Consider the following 23069-nt stretch of genomic DNA (forward strand, 5'->3'; position numbering starts at 1 on the left):
AAGTTAACTGCCACACCACGACGAACTTTTGCTCAACCACGACAATCACCCAAAACTTCGTAGACGATGGCGCCACGAAGTTATTCGAAGACCTACAAGGTCCCTCGCCGACCATTCGAGTCTGCGCGTCTGTACGTTTGATACACAATTCCCGACCAATGAGTATAGAGCTTGTTCTCTGCTCACGTCGTTGGAATATGACATTGATGGATTTTTTTTACTAGGGACTCTGAATTGAAGATTGTCGGCGAATATGGATTGAGGAACAAGGTTTGAATCCTCTCGCTATTCTATTCCTTTTGATGCCGCAGATAAGCTAACAAGCTTTTGTGCAGCGTGAGGTCTGGCGTGTCCAGCTCACATTGTCCAAAATTCGTCGTGCCGCTCGTCAGCTGCTTACCCTCGACGAGAAAGAGTCAGTACCACCCCTCTCATGCGCGTCATCACGTATTCTAACTGGACACATAGCCCAAAGAGACTTTTCGAAGGCAATGCCCTCATTCGCCGTCTCGTGCGCGTTGGTGTTCTTGACGAGTCTCGTATGAAACTCGATTACGTCTTGGCCCTCAAGGTTGAAGATTTCTTGGAGCGTCGTCTGCAGACTTGCGTCTACAAGCTTGGTCTCGCAAAGTCCATTCACCATGCCCGTGTTCTCATCAAACAGCGCCACATCCGGTACGTCTGCAACGGGATATTCTGGTCGAGACACATGACTAACAAAACATAGTGTTGGCAAGCAGATTGTTAATGTTCCATCTTTCATTGTTCGCCTCGACTCCCAGAAGCACATCGACTTCGCGCTCACCTCGCCCTTCGGTGGAGGACGTCCAGGACGTGTCCGAAGAAAGAAGGCTAAGGCTGCGGAGAAGAAAGACGACGATGCCGGTGATGAGGAAGAGGAGTAGATATATGCGAGCGCTAAAAAAACAGCATTCACATAGGCAATGGCGCATGGTATGGTTGGTCTTCAATGACCCTTGCAGCAGCAGTTTATTCTCAAACTGCATCTTTGTAACGTGGGGATTTAAAACTCAGATAGCATTGAGATCGAATGCAAGATTTTAAAGCCTGCTAATCAATTTCACCTGAACTCAATTCGTGAAAATTCGTTCTCTTCGGCTCGGACCTAATTGGCGCCATGCTACACGATTTGACGTCTGAATGGAAAAAGTTAATAAATGCTCAACTAAGCTATTCATAAACTTGAACCCTGGTCTGAATAGCACCGTCAAATCTTCCCCGATACATCATCCTTTCGCTGTCCAGAGAGAGGCAGTTCATCTTGCCGCTCCAAACTGATCAATTGCTGCTTGCCCCTCACTAGTTGACAGATTAGATAATTCATCCAACAAGTGATGCCGAGTTCCTCTCCTCTCTTCACGATATACCCATTGATATATTGTATCTCTGTCTGATTTCCAGCCCTCGTATCCGCTAACATACTGCTGATGTTGTTGCTAGTTTTGTGTGCAATGCTCACAACCAATGTTTCTAGTCTCTCCGGGGAGAAACGTGTCCCTGTGTTGGGAAGATGGGCAATTTCTGGCAAAGAACGGATCACAAGGCTTATCTCTCCGAGAAGCAGACGCATTGCCCGAGTAAGTGCAAAGTTATGAATTAAGGCGCCATTTCGAGCGTCCATCAAGGCGGTGATCGGGTTAACGATTGCGTTCATGGCCAGTTTATCTAATTGGGCTTGAAGCAGTTCAGTCGGTGAATTTGGAACAGCGGCAAGTGTCGGAGAGCGACATATGGTCCGAAGGAGATACCGCGAAGCGGGGGAAGTGCCGTCCAGGAAAGTTTCTTCTGTTGCCGCTGTGTCTCGGCCTGTTTGATCCTTGGAAATGGGCACGCCGATGGCGATGGTGCCAAAGCCGGCATGTGTTGCATCCAGAGGACCGATTTTATCTGCAGTGTGTACACCGTGTGACACAATACCAGAGAGATACTTTGGTCGTGTGCTGGGATCGGGGAAGACCTCTTCATTGACTTCATCAATCTGTCCCATGCCGTTTTGGAGGAAAAGAATTGCCGAGTCAGGGCCTAGGCGGTGCCTAACTCCAAGTAGAGCGGGAACAGTGGTTCCAGCTTTTACAGAGACGATGAGATTGTAGATAGGCTCTTCACTCGTTGACCCTTCAGGAATATGTATTCCTGTGTTGACGTCCTCGTCTTTTCGCATCTTCATACGTTCATGTGCCCGTAATTGATTTGGCTCACCGACTCCAGCATTGTGCTCTTCTTTTGAGATGAGTTTTCCATGTTGTCGAAAACCAGCTGGTACATACTCCACATCGAATCCAGATCGGGCAACTCTTATACCTTCTGTGTTGATTGTGATCTCCTTGCTTGATCGCTGCCATTCATGCCAATAATAGGATGAATGGAGAATGAGTGTTACTGGAGGAGGGTCTGGCAGGTCACGAAGGGAGTGTGCTACGAGCCTGCCAATGCTGCCGGTACCGAGTATGTGTATTCGTCTCGGAACTTCATGTGGCGTTTCTGCGGCGAGGTCAATGGGCAGGGGAGCTTCTCGTGGTCTCTCGCTCGGCGATTTGTCTCGTGCTGGAAACGGTGTTTTTTTCTCCCTGTTTTCTCGTTAGCGAAAACCGAAGCAATTCAGCTCCATGCACGCACATTTCAACCTTTGATTCCGCCGCAGCTCTTTCATCAGGAAAATCCATACTTGAAATCCCGAACCGAAAAGCTAAATTCCGACTTTGAATAAAGAAGCCCGCCCGGGCGTCGAGAATGCTACCTCTGCTGCATGATGGAAGTGATGTATGTATTCTAGGCCGAATCCGCAAGAGCGGACTTGCGTGCTTTAGTACAGACAGATTGACGGCCAACGTAGAAAACACAATTATGGCATTGAAATGACATTCAAGGCAGCCAAGCTACAAAATGTGTTCGTAACTTGTGCCGTTAATGAAAATTCAATTAGATGGATAAGCTATTCTTGATGCCGTCCGGGATTCTTCACGACAGTTGGGTACTCCGCTTTTGTTTGCGATGTGCGTCTGATTGGTTGCACGCTTCAGCCTTTTCTGAAGTATATTTCTAGACCAACAACTACACAATTTTCGCGACTTCAACCTAGATCGTGAGATCTAATCACACTCATCTGTCTACTCGTGAATTTAGGAATAGAGAAGTCTCATCAACATGGACACTTCTGCCGCATCCGACCTTGTGGACGACCTCAGCGCCAATATCGACGAGCTTACTGCAGCTCTCCAACCTCTGATCACCAAACCAATAGACTCAACAGCCTCAACCTTCGCTCTGCCCATAGATAAAGCAAAATTTTATGCTTTGAGCACATACGCAATCGGCTCCATTCTACACAGCTATGAGCGCCTCAGTGCTGCATCAAACCCGCAGGAATACAGATCTCACCCAGTCATGACAGAGCTTAAGCGCGTGCAACAATACATGCAGAAGATTGACGCAATTGAAAACCCAATTCCCGTAAAGACGCTGGATACGGCTGCTGCTGGACGATTCGTAAAGGCTGGGCTGGCAGGGAATGACAAGTACGACGCCCAGAAGGCAGGGAAGATAGACGGGGACAAGATGGCAGCAAAGAGAAAGCTCGAGGAAATGCCAGGTTATTATGAAGCAGAAATCAAAAAGAGTAAGAGCAAAAAGAAAAAGTCAAGGAGGAGCGAGCATTCTGTTCTGGATGTGGATGAGAAAGACTTGGAGCTTGTGAAGCCGATCATAAGCCAGGAGCAGAAGTCAGCAGAAAAGAAGAACAAAAAGGCAACTGGCGGCCTCACAGGTACCTGAGCTGGGCAATGGTTCTTTACGACAGGCCTCATATCGAGTGTGAGAATTCTGAGACGGCAGTAGTTATTCCTGAATGTCCGCAATGAGCAGGAAACTGCGACTGCTGCGGGCTTCCTACAAGCCAGCATAAGTACCAGTCTGGCTAGGTGTTTCAATTACATCTGCCCAAGCCACGATGTCGCAGAAGGGCTGGCGCATCATGTCTTGAGGCCTCAGGGATACTATCCAGCCATATCGTCGCGTCTGTATGAGTCTGGATCCAACATTCGTCCCCCAGCTCAAGGCTTGACATGTTGAGCCAGCTTGAGAGAGGATTAGATGCCAGATGCTTTAAATGACAGTGCGCGCACAAAAGCTGTGTCCGTTCGCAGCTCTAATTAATGGAATACAATTGACCTTCTGCATAGTCCATTCGCTGAGACTCGTACTGTACAAACTCGCTCAAAATGCTGCAGTGCGAACCTCTTTGATGCACCGTCGACCATCCATGCTAGTTACTGGGTACATATTCCTCTCAAATAGATGACGTAAAACCAGACCAGCGCCCTGCTAATCATATCAATTACTGTGCAGCTAGAATGAGAGCACGGTGACACTTAATCTCTAGACCATAACTTGACGATTGGATTGGGTCTGGAGATCTGGTTCACCTCTTTCTACGTGATGCAGCAAGCTCCTCAAGTGCCTTTCGCTTCCTCGCCTCCTTCTCCCTCTTCAGCTTGATTTCATATGCAAGTTCTGCGGCATCGTCTTTCTTCGCCTGACGTAGAGCCTCTTCCTCCTCAGCCCAGACATCTTCTGCGCCCGCTTCCATGTCAGATTCATCATCATCATAGCCGTAAACATCTTCCTCGTCGTAATCGTCTATCTCCTCATCTGTCCCGGCATATCCGTCATAACGTTTGGCCTTTGTCCTTGAGCTTTGACCAGGTCGCGCGCTTCCGGTGTAGATTGGAGTGGTTGGCTGCGCTGTACCCTTGTAGCTACTCTTCTCCTGCGGTTTCTGCCGCTGCTTGATCTTTTCTCCAGATCGGCTCACAGCTTCCGCGCTTCCTGTTCGGCTTCGATCACCCACCTTCTCGCTCACCCGTTTGCCTCGAGATAATTCCCCCCTAGCTTTTGCCGCTTCAGCCTTACGAGCCTTAGGGTCCACCTTCTCCGCTTGTTTGTGCATAATGACACCAACTGGACCCTTTAACGCCTGTGCTGCCTTTGCCCGAGCTATGATATCCGCATATGATCCTTTCTTAGGAGGTGGCTTCTCTGTCGTTGGGGTAGCTGGTTTCGTGGTAGTGGTGGTTGAAGTAGTTGGCTTCGGATTAGGCTTTGCCGCTGCATCTGAACCGAGTGAAGGCGTCTGTGCTTTGGATGAAGGTTTCTTGGTTGCTTCATTCGTGGAAGTTGTCGCGGAGCCGGAATTCAGACCACCTTTGGCCGGAGAAGCTGACGTTGGCTTTGAGGATGTTCCATTCTGACTGCGATCAAGTGCATTAGGTCGCTGAACATTCCCATTCTGTGCATTTGCCGGGGTAATTGGTCTCTTTGCTGGGCCGTTTGTTAACTCGTTATCTGCTTTACGCTTCTGGATTGTTGGAGGGGCACGTGGCGCGGGTGTTGAAGCTGGAGGAGCTGTGGTGCCATCACCGCCAATCGAATCAAGAATGCTGCTAAGATACTTTATAGCACTCAGTCAGTAATTAAATCCAAGCGTCGTCATAAGCGATGCGTACACTCATCGTGGTTGTTAATCCGCTCAAGCAAATAGCCAGTCTCCGCTGCTTAGGTCTTCCTGCGCATGTTGTAGACAGCAGCTGGGCAGTTTGCGCCTCACAAGAAGTCAGAGACTGTGTTTCTATGGAATAAAGTAAATTCCGGCAGAGCAACAGTGAATGCTGCGGCTTGCGTAACTTCTCGTTTTCATGCCAACAGTGGATGATTTATACATTGCAGATACAAAGCCACATCCTGCTTTAGGCCTTGTTTCCTAAGGCATAAATCCGTGGGTCCGAAGTCTTGGCAGCCCACGGATCGCATCGATATTCGTTGAGCATTTTCGGACACCACGGAAAAAGGCATAATCTGTCACTCTTCACGCAACAAAAAGAACTTGACGATTCAGTCTGCGTTAAGACGCTTAAATCGATTGATTCTCAGTTCTTTAAGTAACTTGAATCAATGTGCGTTTTTTCCATGAATTCTCCGTTCCCAAAGCAAGCCACTAACATCAGCCAGAAAAACCACAAAATGAAGCAGTATTACCTACTTCTTCCACTCGATTCTTAGAGAGAAGTCTAATATGACATAGCCTCGCCGCCTACCTCCTTCTCGGCCTTGCTGGCAACACCAGCCCCAGCGCCAAGGACATCAAGGGCGTTCTCGACTCTGTTGGTATTGAGGCTGATGATGAGCGTCTGGAGAAGCTTCTCTCCGAGCTTGAGGGCAAGGACATCAACGAGGTGCGCTGTGCTCACTGAAGGAGGAACAATTGGCGATATGCTAATGGTATGTTTCAGTTGATCGCTGAGGGTAGCAAGAAGCTCGCATCTGTCCCATCGGGTGGCGCCGCTGCTGCCCCAGCTGCTGGTGGTGGTGGTGCTGCTGGCGGTGCTGCTGCTGCTGAAGAGGCCAAGGAGGAGGCCAAGGAGGAGGAAAAGGAGGAGTCCGACGAGGACATGGGTTTCGGTCTGTTCGACTAAGCGTCCTCCATTGGCTTTCATGTCATATGTTTGCAAACAGATGTGCTCCAAAACTTTTAGCATTTGCGCAAGCAATATGGCTAGAATGATAAGCATGGGAAGGAGTTTTCTCAATGGCATGCATGCGGATTCTTCTCGGTGGCTCTTCACTATACAGGTGATACGCATTGTGATATTCCGCACATACATCAAATGAAAAATATCTTCTTCCTAAACTTTGTACTTGATTTCCTTCACATTTGCTACGTTTGCTGTAATAAAGTTTTCTGAAACTTTTTCTGTTCGGCATGACTACTGTTTCTGTGACGTGCCTATGAATTCTTGAGACCGTTATAAGTGGCGCCAAGACATGAGTCCACTTTATTAAAAGCACAGACCGTCCACCCACATTGCAAAATCTACAACTAGCATTTGCGAACATCATCAGTCAAGACTTCTACAACAACCGCAATCATGGCTGACGAATACAACGCCGAGGAGGTAAGTTACTTGTGTTCTTCTGTTCATGGTTTCCACATACTAACTCACTCGTCAGGCTGCCGGTACGTTTTCAGAGCCCCAACGTTCCCATCGCACACAAATCGCAATTCTCACCAGCATCTCACATCAGAAAAGGCCTCGATATCGTTGAGGCCCTTGAAGTTGATGGAGACCTATGGAAAATATTCCTGAATGCTCAAGACACTGACTTTTTTTTTGCAGAGATCAAGAAGAAGAGAGCCTTCAGGAAGTTCACATACCGTGGCATTGACCTTGATCAATTGCTCGACCTCTCTAGTGAGCAGCTCCGCGATGTCGTCCACGCCCGTGCTCGGAGACGGTTCAACCGTGGCTTGAAGGTCAGTACATTTTCAGATTACTATAAACCCATTGCTGACGTAGTGGTGTAGCGAAAGCCTATGGGTCTGATCAAGAAGCTCCGTAAGGCCAAGCAGGAGGCTAAGCCCAACGAGAAGCCTGATCTTGTTAAAACCCATCTCCGTGACATGATTGTTGTCCCCGAAATGATTGGTTCCGTTATCGGTATCTACAGCGGAAAGGAATTTAACCAGGTTGAAATTAAGCCCGAGATGGTTGGCTACTATCTCGGCGAGTTCAGCATTTCATACCGACCAGTCAAGCACGGTAGACCAGGTATTGGTGCCACCCACTCTTCGCGTTTCATTCCCCTCAAGTAAATGTCGAACGATGAGGCCAAAAATGGTTCTTTCTATTGCTGGACCGTTAGGGCGGAATTGCGGACGAACTGATCATCCAATATCAGTCTGGTGGGCGATGCATGGTCAATTGGTGTCATGATAACACTACATAGCGACTTCTATAAGGAAATGGAGCGCTGAACGGCGTTATGTGTCTTTTGCCATCGCAAACCAACGTTCATTACAAGTTTAACTTTTCTTTGTTTGCTTCATTGTGTGAAATTGCAGCATCTCGTTACATCACAATATGCGTTGAAGCCCGTCATTAGCGAATGAGCTCAACCTTATGAATTCATGTCAACTCCGTGCGCGCCTCTATTTATCAAGTTTCCACGTCGAGCGTCAACATGTTGTTCTACTATGCACCTACGAAAAGGTAAAGTGCCCTCGGCACCAGAAACTCTAGTATTCCTTGGTCATGCACGTCCATTCATGAGGGCCTGTTTCCATTCTTCGCGTCCATGTTTATCAGTCCGTTGGTGATCTTTGGACCTACTACAGCCTTCTCCAGCGCTTGGAGAATATCTGCTCTTAAATCCTCACCGTCCTCAATGCCACAACTCACGCGGACCAGGTCGTCGAATACACCAGCCGCCTCTCGAGACTCTTTCGGAATTCCAGCGTGCGTCATCGAGCTGGGCACTTCGACCAAACTCTCCACGCCACCTAACGATTCAGCCAGCGTAAAGATCTTAGTCGATTGTACAAAGGCCTCGGCCGCTTCCTTGCCTCCCTTTATACGGAAGGAGAGCATACCGCCTCCCATGCCGTCCCGGTGCTGCTTCAGCGTGACTTTGTGCTGAGGGTGAGATGGCAGTCCGGGATAGTTGACCGCGATCACATTCGGCGAAGCATGGAGTGCTCGCGCGATCAGAGTAGCATTTGCCGTTGCCTCCCTTGCTCGTAAATGTAACGTCTTTAAACCGCGATGAGCGAGCCAGCAGTCAAAAGCGGAAGGCACGGCACCGATTGCGTTCTGCAAAAAGCTCAGTCTTTCGAACAGCGCATCCGAGTTGAATGCAGCAACGCCCATGAGCACGTCCGAGTGTCCATTGATGTATTTTGTGACACTGTGAACGACAATATCTGCACCATGGTCCAGTGGATTCTGCACGTACGGACTCAAGAAAGTGTTGTCAACGACGACCTTGATCCCGTGCTGATGTGCCACTGTCGCCACGGCCCTTATATCTGTGAGGCTCAAGGTAGGGTTACTCGGTGTCTCGATCCAGATCAATTTCGTCTCGCCTGGCCTTATCAGCTCCGAGACTTCGAGCTCGATGCTCGGACTGAAGGTGACATGCACACCGTGCGCTGCCGCGACTTTCGTGAAATACCTGTGCGTGCCTCCGTACACATCGCTGATCGACACGACGTGCGAGCCGGCCGCTAGCGATTGGAGAATTATAGCTGTGGTGGACGATCCCGAGGCGAATGCGAGGGCATATTTGGCATGCTCGAGGGCCGCGACGGCTTTCTCAAAGTTGTCCCTGTTCGGGTTCGAGGAGCGCGTGTATTCGTAAAGACCGACCGGTTTCCCGACCGAAGTTTGAGCAAACGTCGTCGAGAGCGAGATCTGTCGTCACCTCGTTAGACATCTTTTTTGGTCCGCAGAGTCATGGACCGGAAGCGGGGGGCACGAACGGGTTCAATGACGGCGCCGGTCACCGGGTCGTGAGGGGAACCAGCGTGCACCGCAAGTGTGCCAAATCTATGGACTGGTGAGGGTGCGCGCGGCGGCGTCTCAATTGCTTGTTCCATGACAGTCATGGCTAAGAAGTAGTATATTGAAATTAGAAAAATCCAAGCTCTCACTCTCGAACCCCACTGGCGGGGTGACAAGGCCACCCTATATGCTATTCGAAAAAAACTTCGTAGGAAAAGTCTATTGCGACGATTCTGAGGAGTATGCAGAGGTGATTACGAGAAAAGATGTGGGCTAATCTTTAGCTGGTTGATTTTCACCGCTTAACGTCGGCGAGGAAGGATGGTACGCGAGGGTCTGAATGCTAATCGCGCAATCGGCCTGGATCGGGGGAGGGCGGCGAAGGCTGTGTTACCAAAGGAAAATAAAGACGGAGACGGCATCTTGCTTGCAGCGTCTTATATACATGAACTGTTTCACCCTGCGCCCTTCGAACATGTTTGTTGAGTAATTTGACGGTGTTAGTGCGAGAATCACTCCGGTCGTTTGTCAGCAGCAAGCTCGATGTAGATGTATGGCGTCACATGAAGACGTCGCGGCAAATGACTAACTTTGCTTCTCGTTCTCCATATCGCCCAAGGATAGCGAGAGGCTGAAGGTTTGATTTCGATTTGTAACAGCTTTCAACCCAGTCAAAGGCGTTGCCTTGCATTGTAGACGCGCGTGGTACATAGACGTCTCCCCAGGCCCCGGAGCCCTGTGACAAGCGGGTCTCTTTTTGCCTACGACTGTTCACTCCGAGGAAAAGCCTGTAAGTCTGAACTTGAGCGACAATCGTAGGTTGTCGGGAATTTTAATATACCGTCGAAGGAAACGACCTTGCCATCATCTTTTCGACGCGTTCCCGCGTAGAGGGGAACTCCCTCGCCGGCATGCAGAGCTGCACGAGAATCCTATAACGGCAGCTCCTTTGCAGCATGTAAAGCTTCATACTTGCAACACAACTGCGACACGTCTTTGATATGCTTATGGCTAATTTGGAAGTTACTTCAGGCCAGTCAACCCATTCTTCCATCAGCACGCAAATCACTTCTTCCCGCCAGCAATTACAACCGTGTGAACCCCGAACGGTAGAATCCCTTTACTACCTCTTCCATGTCTCGTTGCAGGATTTACTCCTCGAGCAAGGAAACACGATTCCATCTGGACACATTGAATCCTACTCCAAAGCTCCTTCTGAGGCGGCTTCCACATTCTACGCGCACGGGTGTCAAGTCCAGCCTCCCAAAGGCACCTTCTCTTTGCTGCCTTTGTTCGCAGGTCTGCTAGCGGAAACTGAGTGTCAAAGTGCAAGGTATAGCTTGCTTTCTAGCGTTTTACGACCTTTGGGAAACGTTCATAGGCTTATATTGGTATCCGTGGCGCACCTGACTGAATGAATGTGCAGTGCATAAAGCGCTTGGAATAAGGCATCGCTTGGTATTGGGTAGTTTGAGTGAGCGTCTCTTGACGATTTTCTTTTTCCTTTTTCCCCTCACGCCTAGCCTTGATGTTCGCTACCCTGGAAGCAGGTCGCGAAGTGCCTTGGGTATATATCAAGGCAGTATTGGTAACTAAAGATCTACAGCTATGACGAGCCCTTCGTCGTGGCGTAGCCTAGAGGGACGGACGTTGCATGCATAGGACAAGCTTTTAGAATACGGATAGCCTTTAAGATTACACATTGGAAACGGAACTTTGCTTGAAGGATCTCCATTAATGACTAGCCAATGTTGTTTGACATTCAAGTTGGATCAGCTTCAGCTCATCTCAACTACACCACCGATCTATCCAAGCTCATCATCGCCTTGGAAGAGCATCGTTTTCGTCCGTAAGAAAGACCATCCTAGTCCACAAGCCGTGGCTTGATGTACATGAACCAATTGAGCCCTGAGCTGGTTTTGGAGTTGGTAGAAAAGCAGGTGGAACACATTCATAGACACATAACGAGACCAAATAAAGAAAGTCATTACCATCATCATGAAACAGCGTCCCGATAAGAGATATTCCTGGCTCCCATAAAGAAATTGCGCTTTCGAGGGCTGCGTTTGATCGTCTAGAAGTCCCAGAAGCCCTTGCCCTCGTCCTGCTTCTTCGCCACTCCCGCGCGTGCACTCTTTGGCTTGGACACAACCTCCTCCTCGCCCGCGCTTTCGTCACCAATACCCCAGCCGCGACCGCCGGTGGTCTTGTTGCCACCCATACCGTCGTTTGCTGTCTTGTAGATCTTGCGCTTTGGCAGAGCGTTTTCCTTGGCAATGATGTCCTCCTCTTCGTCAAACAGACTCCACTTAGCGTCTAAGGTTTTAAGGACCTTCTGCTTGTTTGGGTCGAGCGGCTTCTTCTCTGGCTCGGCCAAGCCATTGCCCTTCACCGAAGGTGAGTTATCGGTGATTTCGTAATGCGCACCAAAGTCACGAGCGCGGTCGTTTTGATTGACGTTGGTCACTGTTGTGAGCGGCCTCTTGGTGTCATCCTGATCAGTAATATTGTCCTTGTAGAGGCCCATGCCGTCCTTGACGACTCGCTGCCTTGGTTTATCTGCCACTGGAGTGCCGTCGTCTACAAATTCAAAATGAGTCTCTGCATCCGGACGTGGCTTGTGCGTAGGCGCTCGGAAGACCGGCGATTTCTCACCCTGATGTTTCGGTCATTAGCATGTATTCTGCGGTTATCCATAATCTGCAACATACTTCTTCGGGCTCCTCCCAATCTGTTCGTCTAGTCTGGACCTGAATCTTCGTGCGAGGCTTGTCCGGGGTTACGAAGTCCTCAAAGTTCCATTGGCTCTGGTGCTTCATGTTACGACTCGGTTTTGGAATTGCCGGAGCCTCCTCTCCAGATCCAAACTCAAAGTGGTTATACTTCTTGGGGTTTACCTTAGTGCTGCGCTCCGGTGACGTGCCAGTTGGTTCCTGATCGTCGAATAGGCGAATGGGGCCATAATTCTTGCTTGCTCCTGCCTTTGCCGGTGACGAAGATCGAACATGGCTCGGCGTACCGGGTTCCCTGTCATCGCCACCACCAAGAATGTCGGTCAGACTTCGCGACGGCGGCTTGGCAGACGAGGCTCGAGAATAAGATGGGCCGCTGATTCGTGAGTCCTCCTCTTCTGAATTAGGATCGCGAGGAGCGAACAAAGAGAGAGATGCATGCGGATCGCGAGTTGCGCTGGTAGTGCTGCTGCCTCGAGAGCGATTGACAACGACTTCATCGCTGGACTTCGTAGATCGGCGTGAGAAGGACGGTTCCGCGTCTGCGCTCTGCTCCGTCGCCACACTTCGAGAAATGAGACGGATCTGGTCCTTCCCGTCTCGAATGGGCCAGTTGCGCGATCGCGATCCGATAACCTCGACTTGCTTCAGGAGAGAACCTTGATCCCAGTAGAGACGGATCTGCGAGATCTTCTGATTTGCGTCGAACTGCACGATGTGGATCTGGTTTATGAGTCAGCACAGGGCGTCCTAAGCGAGCATAGAGAGAGGAGCGCATAGAGATGCGGGTGGCGTTTCGTGCGTAGTCGCAAGCATTGTTTTTGAGATGGCCTCATATTCGTCTGCTTCGCGCGACGCCAACACGCAGGGATACAGAGACGCATGCCACAACTCACCATTGGTAGTGTGACGATCTTGTCCGCCAAAAAATTGTCGTCCAGACCGGGGAGGAAGGCACCGCCACCGGCAATAAACTCGATGACGGTCTCGGTGTCAATGCACAGGCCATTGCTGCTCTCGATGGCACTAAGCACACGCTCGCTCTTCTTCTTGAGCAGCTTCTGTTGCGCTGCCAGGTGCTTCAGGATGGCAGTAGGCTCGGCGACCGTTGTCAGCGTGGGCACGTAGTTGATGGAAGCGCCGTCGGCCAGCGCGCCGGTGGAGGGAGCTGCGAGGTAAGCCTCGTACTTCGCACGTAGGGTTGACATGCTTGCAGTCGCGGACAAGGTCTGTCTATGTGTAGCGTCAGACTCGGGGAGACCAGAGAACGAAGGCGGATGCGCAAAGCGTCGCGTCGTCGCGGGTTCTGGTTGGCTCGCGCGGGGAACGTTGGAGCGTAGCGATTGGCTAGGCTGAGACGAAGTTGCAGCGCCGTACGGGATCGGGAGCGAGCTGGTTGGTGTTGGCGAGAGCGGTGGATGGAAGAGAGCGAGAGAAAGGTGTTTGTTTGTAAAGACGGCACAGAGCAACACACATACACGACACGTCTGACGGGGTCTGGAAAGAGCAGGCAGGGGGGAGCCGGACGAGGGAAGACGACGACGACAGCGAAATACAAGGATGGCGCTTCTTTTGCGCACTGTGAGGCCGTGGTTTGTTGTTTGAAACGCCCACCTGGGCCGTAAACACGGGAGGGGCTCGGGGGTCCCACCGTGGGCACCTCCGCTAAGCCCGTCTGGGCCTGGAGCGCCTGCCAGGCACGGCCGGGCCCTGGTTTCAGAATGTTCGACGCCTCCTTCACAGAACGACGGCCTCCAGCGTTGGGCCACCTCCATCATCACGCTCAAAGAGTCCGCAGGCAAGCACCTCGAGATAACGAAAGAGAACCCCGAAGCAGCTGAGCCACGTCGTGCTCGCTGGGAGGCGCTGCGTGTATGCCATAGCATTGCCGTCCTTCCCTGCGCCGTGACATTGCTGTCTCTGCTTGACCCGCCTAGCCCCTAAATCGTGCAATCTCAAGCATCCTCATAGATTTGACAACCTTCAAGTTCATTCAACAAGGGCCTGGAGGTATGCTGGGGCTCATGCGCAGGGAGTCTTGGCCTCTGACGAGCCTCATGCTCACTGGCGTGCAGAACACCAAGCTGCCGATGTGACCTCTGACTCTAGCTGCGTGTCCATGGCTAACGGTCACATCATAGGGGCTATCGCCCCTACATGTGCGCACGTCTACAATACAGTCAGATACCTACGTTGCCTCAACATGTTTCCGCTGTCGAGATCGCGCACCTAAACTTACAGCTAAGGTTCCAGTCGAAGCCATTGACTAGCTGAAAAGCTGTGTAAGTTTCGAGTAACCAAAGCACTCTTCTCTACAGACGTTTTAGCTCAACGAGTCCCTCTTTGCTCTCCGCCTACGCTTTTGTGATATAAACAGGTCCAGATATCATTCGCCGTGTACGCATTGAATCGCTGGATCCCATCAAGCCGGGCCAAGGACTTTGGTCTGAAAGATTCGAGATCGTGTCAACGTCATATCAGGAACGTCTCCTGGACGGATAAGACACAGCGCCAATAAACTGAGGGTTCTAAGCTAGGAGACAACTCCGTCGACGAAAGCACAATGTTGCCTCGAGGAGGAATTTTTCAGCTCTTCAGGAGCGAGAGGCGGAAAAAAAGCAAGCAAGAAGACGTCACCCGGAAAATGCCAGCCTCGAGCGACGAAAAGCATTTCCGCCCCTTCCCACGTTGGTTTATAACCTTTGGAGTCGTCATTACTCCTTCGATGAGAAAATATGCGTTCGACTGGCCGAAAGCAGCGACGTACCCCACAAACCCACGCATCCACTATTGATTTGAGACATGCTTTTTTAGCTCGAGGGAAAGTAATCAACTGTGTACACCGCCGCAGAATACCGTTCAATCATGCGTTGTATGTGCTTCAGCTTTGCATCTCCTCGGCCAAAGCTTTACTCAGCACGCCCACACCCCTTTTTTTCTCTCCCACCATCGCTTGAACGATACGTATGCAGGAATAATGGCCACAGACTCCGTCCTCTCCACCTAATCCAGTCCCCCGCCATTTTGAGCCTCCAGGAGCGTGTTAAGCGCTGCACAGTATCTGCATGATAGATCACCCACACCAAACCTTTCTCTTCCCTCGTGGACGCGCGCTTCGCCATTTTGGGAAAGTGACAATTTGCGGCACCTGCAGGGTCCCTAGCGCAGAGGAGATTAATTCACTAGGCGCGTTCGTCTGCGACAAGTCCACATACTCGCTCAGAAGATTCTTACCGCAAGAAAGGGAGTAACCATACACCGCCGACGTGTCGTAGAATTCTTGAAACACGCAACAACAGCACGCGTGCCGATCGTGAGAGGCAAAGACCACGAGCTATTGTCCGAAGTCCGAGGCAATAACGGACGGTATGGCAGTACGCATGTGGCTGACGACATCGTCTCGACCTAGGTGTATTAATCGCCTGGCTACGCTCAAAACTTTGCCGTTGTACTGGTTCTTCGTCGACCAGGCTCCAGTTCTCAAGTTGCGCATGATTTTTTGCTAGCCATTACGTTGGCTGCATTGGGAAGGTTAGCATGCACAACATGAGAAATCGCCGTTGGTCATGCACAAAAAACGCATCGAACTCGGTTTTCCAGAGAGGGAGATGAAATTGGCGCATATGATGCCAAGATGGCGCGCAGAAACCTCTGCAGTAGTACAATATAATTCGCATGTCAAAAACAACAACAAGTGGTGGTATCTCTCTGGTTACACAAGCACGAATGCTTTGCTGGTGTCCCCCTCAATATAATCAGTACGATGTGTCGCTAAAGACTCCGAAGGCACAGTCTTTCAAAAATGTTCCTGAATCCGCAAAAGAAAAACACAGTCCAAAATCAACATAAAAACGTCGAACAGACTGTTCATGTCGGTTTTCCAAACGCTGAGTGGGAAAAAAGAAGATTCTCTTTTTAAGAATGAGCACCGTCGTAGAGTTTTGCCTTTTTGCAGCTGCGAAAAAAAAGGTCTGGCCATGCCCTCCGCCCAACGCCCGCTAAAAATTGCAGCAAGATGATATACGTCAAAGCTAGCCATTGCGTTGCGGCATGGCTACCGTGACTTGACTTTGTCGAGCAGTTTCTTGAAGACGCCGGAGCGTCGGCTGCGAGCCGAATTGGGCTTCACAGCGAACGCGCCGTTCTGTCCGGTCATGTCGTCGCTGAGATGCAATGTCTCCAGGGCCAATGGGTCCGTCTGCTCCTTCGGGACCCACCCATACAGCTCTTCGTCCGTAGCGCGCAAATCTGGTCGCGTCAGGGTCATGCGAAGCGTCATCTCCCTATTCGCCAAGGGGTCAAACGTGGACGAGTCCCGGTCATAGTCCCTCTCTGCGATGTCTGACATGCCGTCGAAACGCAACTTCAGGGAGGGCAGATCGGAATTATCGAGCCCGGCGAAGATCGAGGACCCGTACGGTTTAACTCTGGGCATATAGGCGTCGCCGCTCGCGGGAGTTACAGGTGAGTCGTTGTACGAGGCTGTGTCTCCATCCGTGGATTCCCTAGAGTGTCGTCCGTCCGAACAAGGCGGCACGTCGTCTTTCCAAAAGCTGTATGCGTCGTGTCCACATGTCATCGGCCTTGATGTCCTCTGCCCATCCCTTTCACAAGTCGACGTCCGATTCGGCATGCTGGGGAAACCAAAAGCGACGGCCTCGTCGAATTTCTGTGGTGACACAAGATATTTCCGCACCTTCATGCGTGCCTCAGGATCTTGGTAGTAGGCAGCGGCAGCGTCGACAGAGAAGGTCGAGTCTATGCTGGGACGGACCATGGTGGTAGTGCGCGAACTCATGTTGCGCTTGTGATGCGAAGGAAAAGAAGGTGACGAGGGCGAACATAGGGTTGGACCTGAGTATTGCGACTTGGGAGAAAGCAGGGAGCTGCTCGGGCGGTGTACAGAGGCGTCTCTCTGCAGGGATGGTTTCCTTGCACGCCTACAGGCCGCCCGCGTGGGTTTGGAATCATCAAAGCAATTCATTGGCTCCGTTGTGGGTCGTAGAAGGTCTGTCGAAGGTACATCCGAAGCCTTGCGCAAGGCTGAGTTTGATTGTCGCCGTGACCACTGCGCAGATGAGGTTGTGGAAGGCCTGGGCGAGCCTCGTGAAGATCTTGGTATTGTCAGGGATCCTCCTGTTTCAAGCTTGCTCTGGATTCGGAGCCGTTCCTCGTTCGAGAATTGCTGGCGTCGGATCTTCTCGGGCAGCGATAAGTAGAAATGCGTTTCGACCGTGGAGCCAGTCTGGTTCGGAAGAAGACAGCGTCGATTCTTTGCTCGCCGTATCGAGGATCCAAACGAGGTGGACGTGGTCGGTCTTCGCACCGTGCCAGAAGCACGCGGCGGGCTGCCGGACGTGGACGGGATTTCAGAGGAGAGCGTGGAAGAGCAGTGGAGGATCTGAAGACGCTCAAGCGTAGAGAAATATTTCCTTCTAATACTGCAGGTCAGCAACTGCATTCAGGCATTCGACCAAGGCCGGCATTAGCTTCGAGTCGGGCGCATTTCGCACAGGAAAGAATCGACGCTAGGGGCAGAGACGCATGCAACGGGAGTCAGCGCTGGGAAGTGAGCGTGTTCGTTCGCTGGAGCAGACCGGGTGTTGCAAGCGAACAGTCCCAACTCGTGAAAAGTCCGATGCCCGCGCATGACACGACAATAACAAGACCCAGGTCGACTCACTGTACAGATGGTGGCAGATTATGAAATTCCGCCTGGGTCATGGCCGGGTGCGCCTGTCCGGCCAGGGTATAGGATGTGCAGCATTTTGACCGCGACTGTGGCATGGCCGACAATCTATCCCGGAACTTGGACCGACGATCAGAAGTTCTACGGTGCAATTGAGCACTGCCCATGTGTCTCGGGTCAGTATATATATCGATAGAGATCGAGGATGGGATGCGGAACGGAACCAACCTGGAGTGCCAGCGCTTAATCCCCGGACTGGTCATCGGTGCTTGCGGGGATTTGGCCAGCAACACGTACAAGACAGCTCACCGGGCATGTCCTTGCATTGTACGAAGCGGAGGATAGATGAGGTAGCAGTGCCACGCCGCTCTTTTTTTCTCGCTGGGAAGGGGCGGCAATCTTTTGTTGTTCGCCAGCGAGCTCGAGACTTGTCAACAGCCTGCAGTGACGAGCCGGGATTAAAAAACAGTGGCGGCAGCGACTTGAGCGGACGCGGCAGCCCCAAGCACGCTAGCAACTGGCACTGGGTTGATCTATCACAATGATATTGAAATTCGAGGGAAACGACTCCAAAGCAGACCTTGAACACAATCGATCACGTCTGGAGCTGACTGAAAGAGGAGAACAGTTGACGACAACCAAATATGTACATGTTATTGCGCCTCGCTATCTCCTTGTACGCTGTGCCCCCCCGCGAGTTCTGATGTCCAAGGACGATATCAGAAAAGCAATTCAATTTTTTTTTGTGGTATTCTCCTGATGACAAGCCTCCGGAACGCAAGGCCCGAGCAGCAATTACCTGTACCTCAATTGACTAGCGCTAGTGTGTTATTTCTCGCAGAGCCAAAAAAAATAAAAAAGCTGATGAGAAAGGCACCAGCATTCCCAGCACAGTGGTTCAGTCTCGATTCGGTGTGGCCATGATTGGTTGATAAACCAGGCAGCCCGCGCGAACTACCTCTCCCAGGAAAGGTTGCAGCGGTCTGGAGACTGTGGCACCAAGAGACGAAGCAAAGCAGCTCCACTACTTGACGCCAACCAGACGCACCCTGTCGATGCTCTTTCATTGTTCAGATACAACGGCCAGCGTGAAAGCAACGCTCGCAAGACGGCCGTGGGATGCATCTATTGTCGAACGCTTCCAACCAATACTATGAGTTTGTAAAGTCGGACCGGATTGATGTCACATGAAGATGTTGTCCACGCTCAAAGCTTTGCTTCGCGTCCTGTCGATCAGGGGATTTAGAACGCAAAGCTTCATTCGACGGGGCTTCAGCAAACTACTGCATGCCGGACGTCACGGATGGATCTTTTCCCGCTTTCCTCAACAGCTCCAGCACAGAAGGCATGCTTTCCCACGATTTGATAAAGAAATAATAGGAGTGAAAACGTTGCTAGCTGCTGGAGGGTACCGTGCCAGTTGGCACAGAGGGAGTCCTATTTCGGCCTATGCTCCATCGTCACCCTCCCCCCTCTTCTGCACGTCTGCTGCAGCGTTCGTGCGTCGGTTGCAAAAGAAAAAACAGTCCGTCCACTGAACCTCGCCGAAAATGTGGAGGACAAACTCCTGCAGCATGCCTACAAGCCTCGTCGCGCATCGTGCTCCTCCCATTTCTTGTGTGATGGCTTTGCGTTGAACGAGGCGGCAGCCCGCTTTCGGCAATTCAGGACCACATCTCGTAATTATGCCAGATGTACTTCAAGGCGTGGGGTCCAAGTCCATTAGCCCGTCTTTGGTCTTGCTCCTGCTCATAAGGAATACGGAGCACGGCATGCAGAATTCAGACATCCCATTATCAGGTCGCCGTATCGAGGCCGGTATAGCCCGCCACGACCACGTCCAGACAGACGAGGACTCGACGTTGGAAACCCTCCAAATCATAACAAGGATCATCCTTATTGCGAGTCCAAAGTTCTTCAGTTGCAGAACCTGGTCGTTTACCGCTTTCGAGCCGTCGCGATCCAGAGCCCGCGCCAACTGCGCTAGGTAGATCCGCTTTGAGGCTGCTTTGTTGTCGCCTCTGGACGTAAGATCTTTCGCTGCAGTGTCGTAACAAGCATGACCATGACCCTACCTATATGACATATATACTATGCTTGCCGGACGCATTGTTTGAAACCAAAGGCTTTTTTATGTCCTCGCCACCAAGAGCAGCCGAACAGCTTGTTCGTCCACGACCAAGATTCCAAACATCTGGGTACCGTCCTAGCACCGCTCGCCCCGCCCCCGACTCTTCGTCTTCCGTGGCATTCGTTCGCCGTGTGGTCCGCCCAGAGACGATCATGTTGCTAAGAACAACAGCATACCGCACCATGACGACACCGTTGTTTCCAAACTTCGCCCACGGGGCTACCAACCCACGTTGTCCTATTCAATACAGCTGGATTAATTTTAGACAACGCTTTGTTTATCCGTTGTACGGGGTTTGACTTCTTCTTTGCGGTGTGTCGATGCTGGTCGCTTCTGAAAGCGAAGAGACTGCCTACCTACCCAGGAGCCAGCAAAGTTACTCCGATCTACCATAATGTAGCAACTTACCCCCTTCCTATGGTTGGATCCACCCTATGATGATGATGCTTAGATCTGCTCCACTACGATCGTTACTAGTAGTGACACTAAACAGGAAAGTTATCATCGCGTATGCCTACGTTCCGCTACGGCTCAGAGAAGCCGTGCTGCAGGAATGGAAGTATCCTGCTCTTGCAGTTGCAGATGGGTCCGAATCCTTCGAGCTAGAGGTAGTAGTCGCTAGGATTTCGGCTTGTGATTGCAAGCTACCAGAAGACGATCTGTAATTAGTATCTACGATTCCAAATGCACAGTCATCGTCGACTTCGTAAACTGGTCAAGAAGAATGAATGTAGTCGATATAAAGCTATCCTTGTGACTTGGGAATATATATCAGCAACTCAGCCTCTTGGTTGTTGCTGCAAGATCTGGTGCATTTATAACATCTTTTCTTAAGCCGTAATGAGATGGAATCGATTGCTGTCTGGAATAATTCAGAATCTAGACGAACAGGCTAAGATTGCATAAATGACCAAAATCGAGACATGGAGAGCCTTTAGGGCGAAATCTCCAGCCGCACTTGGATGAATTAATATGGCAATTGATATCAAGCGACCGTCGCTCTTCAAAATTTATGGCTTCGTAACCTTTCTGGATGCCTTTGGTATAGGTTTTGGCTGCAAGCTTTCGTCCGTGATGGTCAGTTAAAAATTGAATCTGCCTTTCCAAGTGCCTTCTGCACGTGATTGGAACCTTCTTGGCCACATTTCTCCAGAGAGCTAGCTGCTAGGCACAATGTAGATATTAGAGCTGCAATGCCTAAGGTTTGCTAAGCCGACACTAGTTCGTCTATGATATGCTAGAGGAATTGTGCATGTCAACAAACACTTTCCACAGCGAGTAACAATGCATGAAATTCCACTGTTGATGTAAAACGTCTTGTGTAGCATATATGTCTTCGTAGTGGAACATGGCTGGAGAATTAGCCCATGAGCTAGAAAAGGCCCGACTGATTAAATCTATAATACTGTTATCAATCATCTTCTGATGAAATACTTGACCTTCTAGGGGTCACGAGGGGGTTTAGTCTACGAGAAACTTCGAAAATCACAAAGACCGAGTAAGTGAAGAGAAAAGCGGGATCAGCTTGCAGTACGATGCCATCTATTGTATTAATTAAAGCTGGGGCTACTCCCTCTAGATACATCAAATACCTTGGATGGATCCAAGGCCCAGCCTCGAAGGCGAAAGACTCTGTCTTGTAATACTGTCCAAACCTGTCCGTCCCCTAGCCATGTTCTCCGGCGTCTTTGCCGAGGACAAAAATGTAACGACGAAGCCCGGAGTTAAGCAAGAAGCGCGACGATGAGACCAGCAAATCCTAGACTAGCCGTGCTGCCGAAGATTCCGTTCGCTGCTCCGGTTTGGACAGCGACAGGAGGCCTTGAAGTCGAGATTTGAGGAGTAACAGGGGTGAAAACATTGAACACGGACGCGGTAGTGATATTCGGGGGAGTGAATACAGCCGTGAGGTTGCTCTGCGAAACTGGAGGTACCTGTACTGGTGGCGATGGCACCGGAGGCGATAGCACCGGAGGCGACGGTACTGGAGGCGATGGTACCAGAGTCGATGATCCTGAAGTCGATGGCACTAGAGGCGTGGAAGACGAGGGAACCGGTACTGGTATCCCACATGACTCCGGGTTCTGGATCTGACCATCGTTGATCTGCTGGACTGGAGTATAGACCGCGCCATAACTGGGCGCTGTGCTTTCACCGTCATATACCGCAGCGAAAGCAGAACCGCTGAAGCCAAGGAGGCCAACGACGGCAGTGGAGACGCGCATGTTTGTTGTGGCCGATATGATCTTGGAATAAGAGGACTTTGGAGATCAGATCTGAAGCTGAAGGTGAAAGGGAGCGAATGAATCGGCTGGGCGCAGGCAGGGAAGATGGACCTGTTTAAGAACAGGAAGGGCTTGTAGGGTTTTCTGGATGTCCTGAGAGAGGGAGCCGTATTCTGGTGTGAACAGTGGTTGTCAACGTCTGGGAAATTATTATCCTTGGTTGATCTTCCCTAAGAATTCCAAGCAATCGACTAAATCAACTCTTTCTCTGGTGTCGAGTGACTCAATAGATTGGTGCGTCCTTATTTAAAACTACGGGTCAACAACTGGCTGATATCTATGCGGCGGAATGCACAAAGAGATGCACAATCATCGCACATCCCTATTTCATCATCGTCCTCGCCGTTGCGAGCTCCGTGGTCGTCCACATGTCCCACGCTCTTAGGAAAGCTTGTCCTTGGGTGATAGATCGACCAGTCCGGTCGTTTGCTTGGAACCATCCGAGGTGTCGTTCAGTGCGCGAAAGCCGCTCGAATAGATTGAAAAAAACAGACAAACAGAAGCCTCTTCGGCTCCAGTGCAGTCCTGAGCTACATTAGAATGACGGGGGTTATGGCCTAAGCCCTAGCATGCGATCTCTCTCAGGTACCCGCAGACGTCGGAATGTGTTTGGACCTATACCATATTCCATCGCCTGAAAATGCGATCCTCACAACGTCGCACACTAGCACACTCAAAGCATGCGCAGCGCATTTAAGATGACGTTGCTCTGATGCGAAGCATCTATCGAGACTCTAATCTTGTGAAAGAGTCGATTTGAATGTCATCGCGTCATGAGATACTCCCTTGCTGCGTTCAACTCAGTGATAGGTCATCCAGAAAAGTTAAAGGGCAAGAGGTCCAGCTTTTGTCTCATTTTGGTGTAGCTTGAAACGGCCA

General features: G+C 50.7%; 11 protein-coding genes across 12 annotated transcripts; 5 read left to right on the forward strand and 6 right to left on the reverse strand.

The window, feature by feature from the left end:
* The first annotated feature begins 11 nt into the window (after window positions 1–11).
* Window positions 12–1079, forward strand: PV09_01811 (40S ribosomal protein S9). Its single transcript, XM_016354758.1, has 5 exons — window positions 12–131; window positions 225–270; window positions 336–415; window positions 469–675; window positions 728–1079. Exons 1-5 carry the CDS (start codon window positions 67–69, stop codon window positions 903–905), a joined length of 576 nt encoding a protein of 191 aa, XP_016217770.1. The 5' UTR covers window positions 12–66; the 3' UTR covers window positions 906–1079.
* PV09_01812 (uncharacterized protein) lies at window positions 1019–2935 on the reverse strand. Its single transcript, XM_016354759.1, has 2 exons — window positions 2638–2935; window positions 1019–2588 (listed from the first exon to the last, which is right to left on the reverse strand). The coding sequence occupies exons 1-2, from the start codon at window positions 2682–2684 to the stop codon at window positions 1229–1231; spliced, it is 1407 nt and encodes a 468-aa protein (XP_016217771.1). The 5' UTR covers window positions 2685–2935; the 3' UTR covers window positions 1019–1228.
* A 122-nt stretch (window positions 2936–3057) lies between these two features.
* Window positions 3058–4175, forward strand: PV09_01813 (uncharacterized protein). The gene has a single exon (XM_016354760.1). The coding sequence runs from the start codon at window positions 3166–3168 to the stop codon at window positions 3790–3792; it is 627 nt and encodes a 208-aa protein (XP_016217772.1). The 5' UTR covers window positions 3058–3165; the 3' UTR covers window positions 3793–4175.
* PV09_01814 (uncharacterized protein) lies at window positions 4004–5713 on the reverse strand. Its single transcript, XM_016354761.1, has 2 exons — window positions 5523–5713; window positions 4004–5467 (listed from the first exon to the last, which is right to left on the reverse strand). The coding sequence occupies exons 1-2, from the start codon at window positions 5526–5528 to the stop codon at window positions 4439–4441; spliced, it is 1035 nt and encodes a 344-aa protein (XP_016217773.1). The 5' UTR covers window positions 5529–5713; the 3' UTR covers window positions 4004–4438.
* Window positions 5714–5846: 133 nt separating this feature from the next.
* On the forward strand, window positions 5847–6760 carry PV09_01815 (60S acidic ribosomal protein P2). The gene is made up of 4 exons (XM_016354762.1): window positions 5847–5969; window positions 6025–6044; window positions 6098–6248; window positions 6306–6760. The coding sequence occupies exons 2-4, from the start codon at window positions 6037–6039 to the stop codon at window positions 6486–6488; spliced, it is 342 nt and encodes a 113-aa protein (XP_016217774.1). The 5' UTR covers window positions 5847–5969; window positions 6025–6036; the 3' UTR covers window positions 6489–6760.
* A 120-nt stretch (window positions 6761–6880) lies between these two features.
* Window positions 6881–8051, forward strand: PV09_01816 (40S ribosomal protein S15). The gene is made up of 4 exons (XM_016354763.1): window positions 6881–6968; window positions 7024–7030; window positions 7191–7327; window positions 7379–8051. Exons 1-4 carry the CDS (start codon window positions 6942–6944, stop codon window positions 7664–7666), a joined length of 459 nt encoding a protein of 152 aa, XP_016217775.1. The 5' UTR covers window positions 6881–6941; the 3' UTR covers window positions 7667–8051.
* On the reverse strand, window positions 7823–9840 carry PV09_01817 (uncharacterized protein). The gene is made up of 2 exons (XM_016354764.1): window positions 9332–9840; window positions 7823–9263 (listed from the first exon to the last, which is right to left on the reverse strand). The coding sequence occupies exons 1-2, from the start codon at window positions 9455–9457 to the stop codon at window positions 8118–8120; spliced, it is 1272 nt and encodes a 423-aa protein (XP_016217776.1). The 5' UTR covers window positions 9458–9840; the 3' UTR covers window positions 7823–8117.
* A 235-nt stretch (window positions 9841–10075) lies between these two features.
* PV09_01818 (uncharacterized protein) lies at window positions 10076–11111 on the forward strand. The gene is made up of 2 exons (XM_016354765.1): window positions 10076–10143; window positions 10203–11111. Exon 2 carries the CDS (start codon window positions 10355–10357, stop codon window positions 10769–10771), a length of 417 nt encoding a protein of 138 aa, XP_016217777.1. The 5' UTR covers window positions 10076–10143; window positions 10203–10354; the 3' UTR covers window positions 10772–11111.
* On the reverse strand, window positions 11015–13672 carry PV09_01819 (uncharacterized protein). The gene is made up of 3 exons (XM_016354766.1): window positions 12982–13672; window positions 12065–12808; window positions 11015–12009 (listed from the first exon to the last, which is right to left on the reverse strand). Exons 1-3 carry the CDS (start codon window positions 13291–13293, stop codon window positions 11428–11430), a joined length of 1638 nt encoding a protein of 545 aa, XP_016217778.1. The 5' UTR covers window positions 13294–13672; the 3' UTR covers window positions 11015–11427.
* A 1929-nt stretch (window positions 13673–15601) lies between these two features.
* On the reverse strand, window positions 15602–18178 carry PV09_01820. Of its 2 annotated transcripts, XM_016354767.1 has the most exons (3): window positions 18003–18178; window positions 17769–17933; window positions 15602–17520 (listed from the first exon to the last, which is right to left on the reverse strand). In XM_016354767.1, the coding sequence occupies exons 1-3, from the start codon at window positions 18035–18037 to the stop codon at window positions 16140–16142; spliced, it is 1581 nt and encodes a 526-aa protein (XP_016217779.1). In that variant the 5' UTR covers window positions 18038–18178; the 3' UTR covers window positions 15602–16139. The 2 variants fall into 2 exon arrangements, with proteins under 2 accessions (XP_016217779.1, XP_016217780.1); XM_016354768.1 differs by lacking the exons at window positions 17769–17933; window positions 18003–18178 and having other exon boundaries at window positions 15602–17729.
* A 3299-nt stretch (window positions 18179–21477) lies between these two features.
* Window positions 21478–22636, reverse strand: PV09_01821 (uncharacterized protein). Its single transcript, XM_016354769.1, has one exon. It carries the CDS (start codon window positions 22128–22130, stop codon window positions 21630–21632), a length of 501 nt encoding a protein of 166 aa, XP_016217781.1. The 5' UTR covers window positions 22131–22636; the 3' UTR covers window positions 21478–21629.
* Window positions 22637–23069: the final 433 nt, after the last annotated feature.

Source organism: Verruconis gallopava (assembly GCF_000836295.1).
Source record: "Verruconis gallopava strain CBS 43764 unplaced genomic scaffold supercont1.4, whole genome shotgun sequence".
Classification (NCBI taxonomy): domain Eukaryota; kingdom Fungi; phylum Ascomycota; class Dothideomycetes; order Venturiales; family Sympoventuriaceae; genus Verruconis; species Verruconis gallopava.

Coding starts and splice junctions, on each gene's coding strand:
- PV09_01811 (XM_016354758.1), top strand. CDS start 67: ATGGCGCCACGAAGTTATTCGAAGACCTACAAGGTCCCTCGCCGACCA. Junction 132..224: donor CCATTCGAGTCTGCGCGTCT/GTACGTTTGATA, acceptor TTTTTTTACTAG/GGACTCTGAATTGAAGATTG. Junction 416..468: donor CTTACCCTCGACGAGAAAGA/GTCAGTACCACC, acceptor CTGGACACATAG/CCCAAAGAGACTTTTCGAAG.
- PV09_01812 (XM_016354759.1), bottom strand. CDS start 2,684: ATGGATTTTCCTGATGAAAGAGCTGCGGCGGAATCAAAGGTTGAAAT. Junction 2,589..2,637: donor GCGGAATCAAAGGTTGAAAT/GTGCGTGCATGG, acceptor ACGAGAAAACAG/GGAGAAAAAAACACCGTTTC.
- PV09_01813 (XM_016354760.1), top strand. CDS start 3,166: ATGGACACTTCTGCCGCATCCGACCTTGTGGACGACCTCAGCGCCAAT.
- PV09_01815 (XM_016354762.1), top strand. Junction 6,249..6,305: donor AGGGCAAGGACATCAACGAG/GTGCGCTGTGCT, acceptor GGTATGTTTCAG/TTGATCGCTGAGGGTAGCAA.
- PV09_01816 (XM_016354763.1), top strand. CDS start 6,942: ATGGCTGACGAATACAACGCCGAGGAG. Junction 7,328..7,378: donor GGTTCAACCGTGGCTTGAAG/GTCAGTACATTT, acceptor GTAGTGGTGTAG/CGAAAGCCTATGGGTCTGAT.
- PV09_01817 (XM_016354764.1), bottom strand. CDS start 9,457: ATGACTGTCATGGAACAAGCAATTGAGACGCCGCCGCGCGCACCCTCA. Junction 9,264..9,331: donor CCGGCGCCGTCATTGAACCC/GTTCGTGCCCCC, acceptor AGGTGACGACAG/ATCTCGCTCTCGACGACGTT.
- PV09_01818 (XM_016354765.1), top strand. CDS start 10,355: ATGCTTATGGCTAATTTGGAAGTTACTTCAGGCCAGTCAACCCATTCT.
- PV09_01819 (XM_016354766.1), bottom strand. CDS start 13,293: ATGTCAACCCTACGTGCGAAGTACGAGGCTTACCTCGCAGCTCCCTCC. Junction 12,809..12,981: donor AGATCGTCACACTACCAATG/GTGAGTTGTGGC, acceptor CTCATAAACCAG/ATCCACATCGTGCAGTTCGA. Junction 12,010..12,064: donor ATTGGGAGGAGCCCGAAGAA/GTATGTTGCAGA, acceptor CCGAAACATCAG/GGTGAGAAATCGCCGGTCTT.
- PV09_01820 (XM_016354767.1), bottom strand. CDS start 18,037: ATGACCAGTCCGGGGATTAAGCGCTGGCACTCCAG. Junction 17,934..18,002: donor ATTAAGCGCTGGCACTCCAG/GTTGGTTCCGTT, acceptor ACACATGGGCAG/TGCTCAATTGCACCGTAGAA. Junction 17,521..17,768: donor AATCTGCCACCATCTGTACA/GTGAGTCGACCT, acceptor CTGCAGTATTAG/AAGGAAATATTTCTCTACGC.
- PV09_01821 (XM_016354769.1), bottom strand. CDS start 22,130: ATGCGCGTCTCCACTGCCGTCGTTGGCCTCCTTGGCTTCAGCGGTTCT.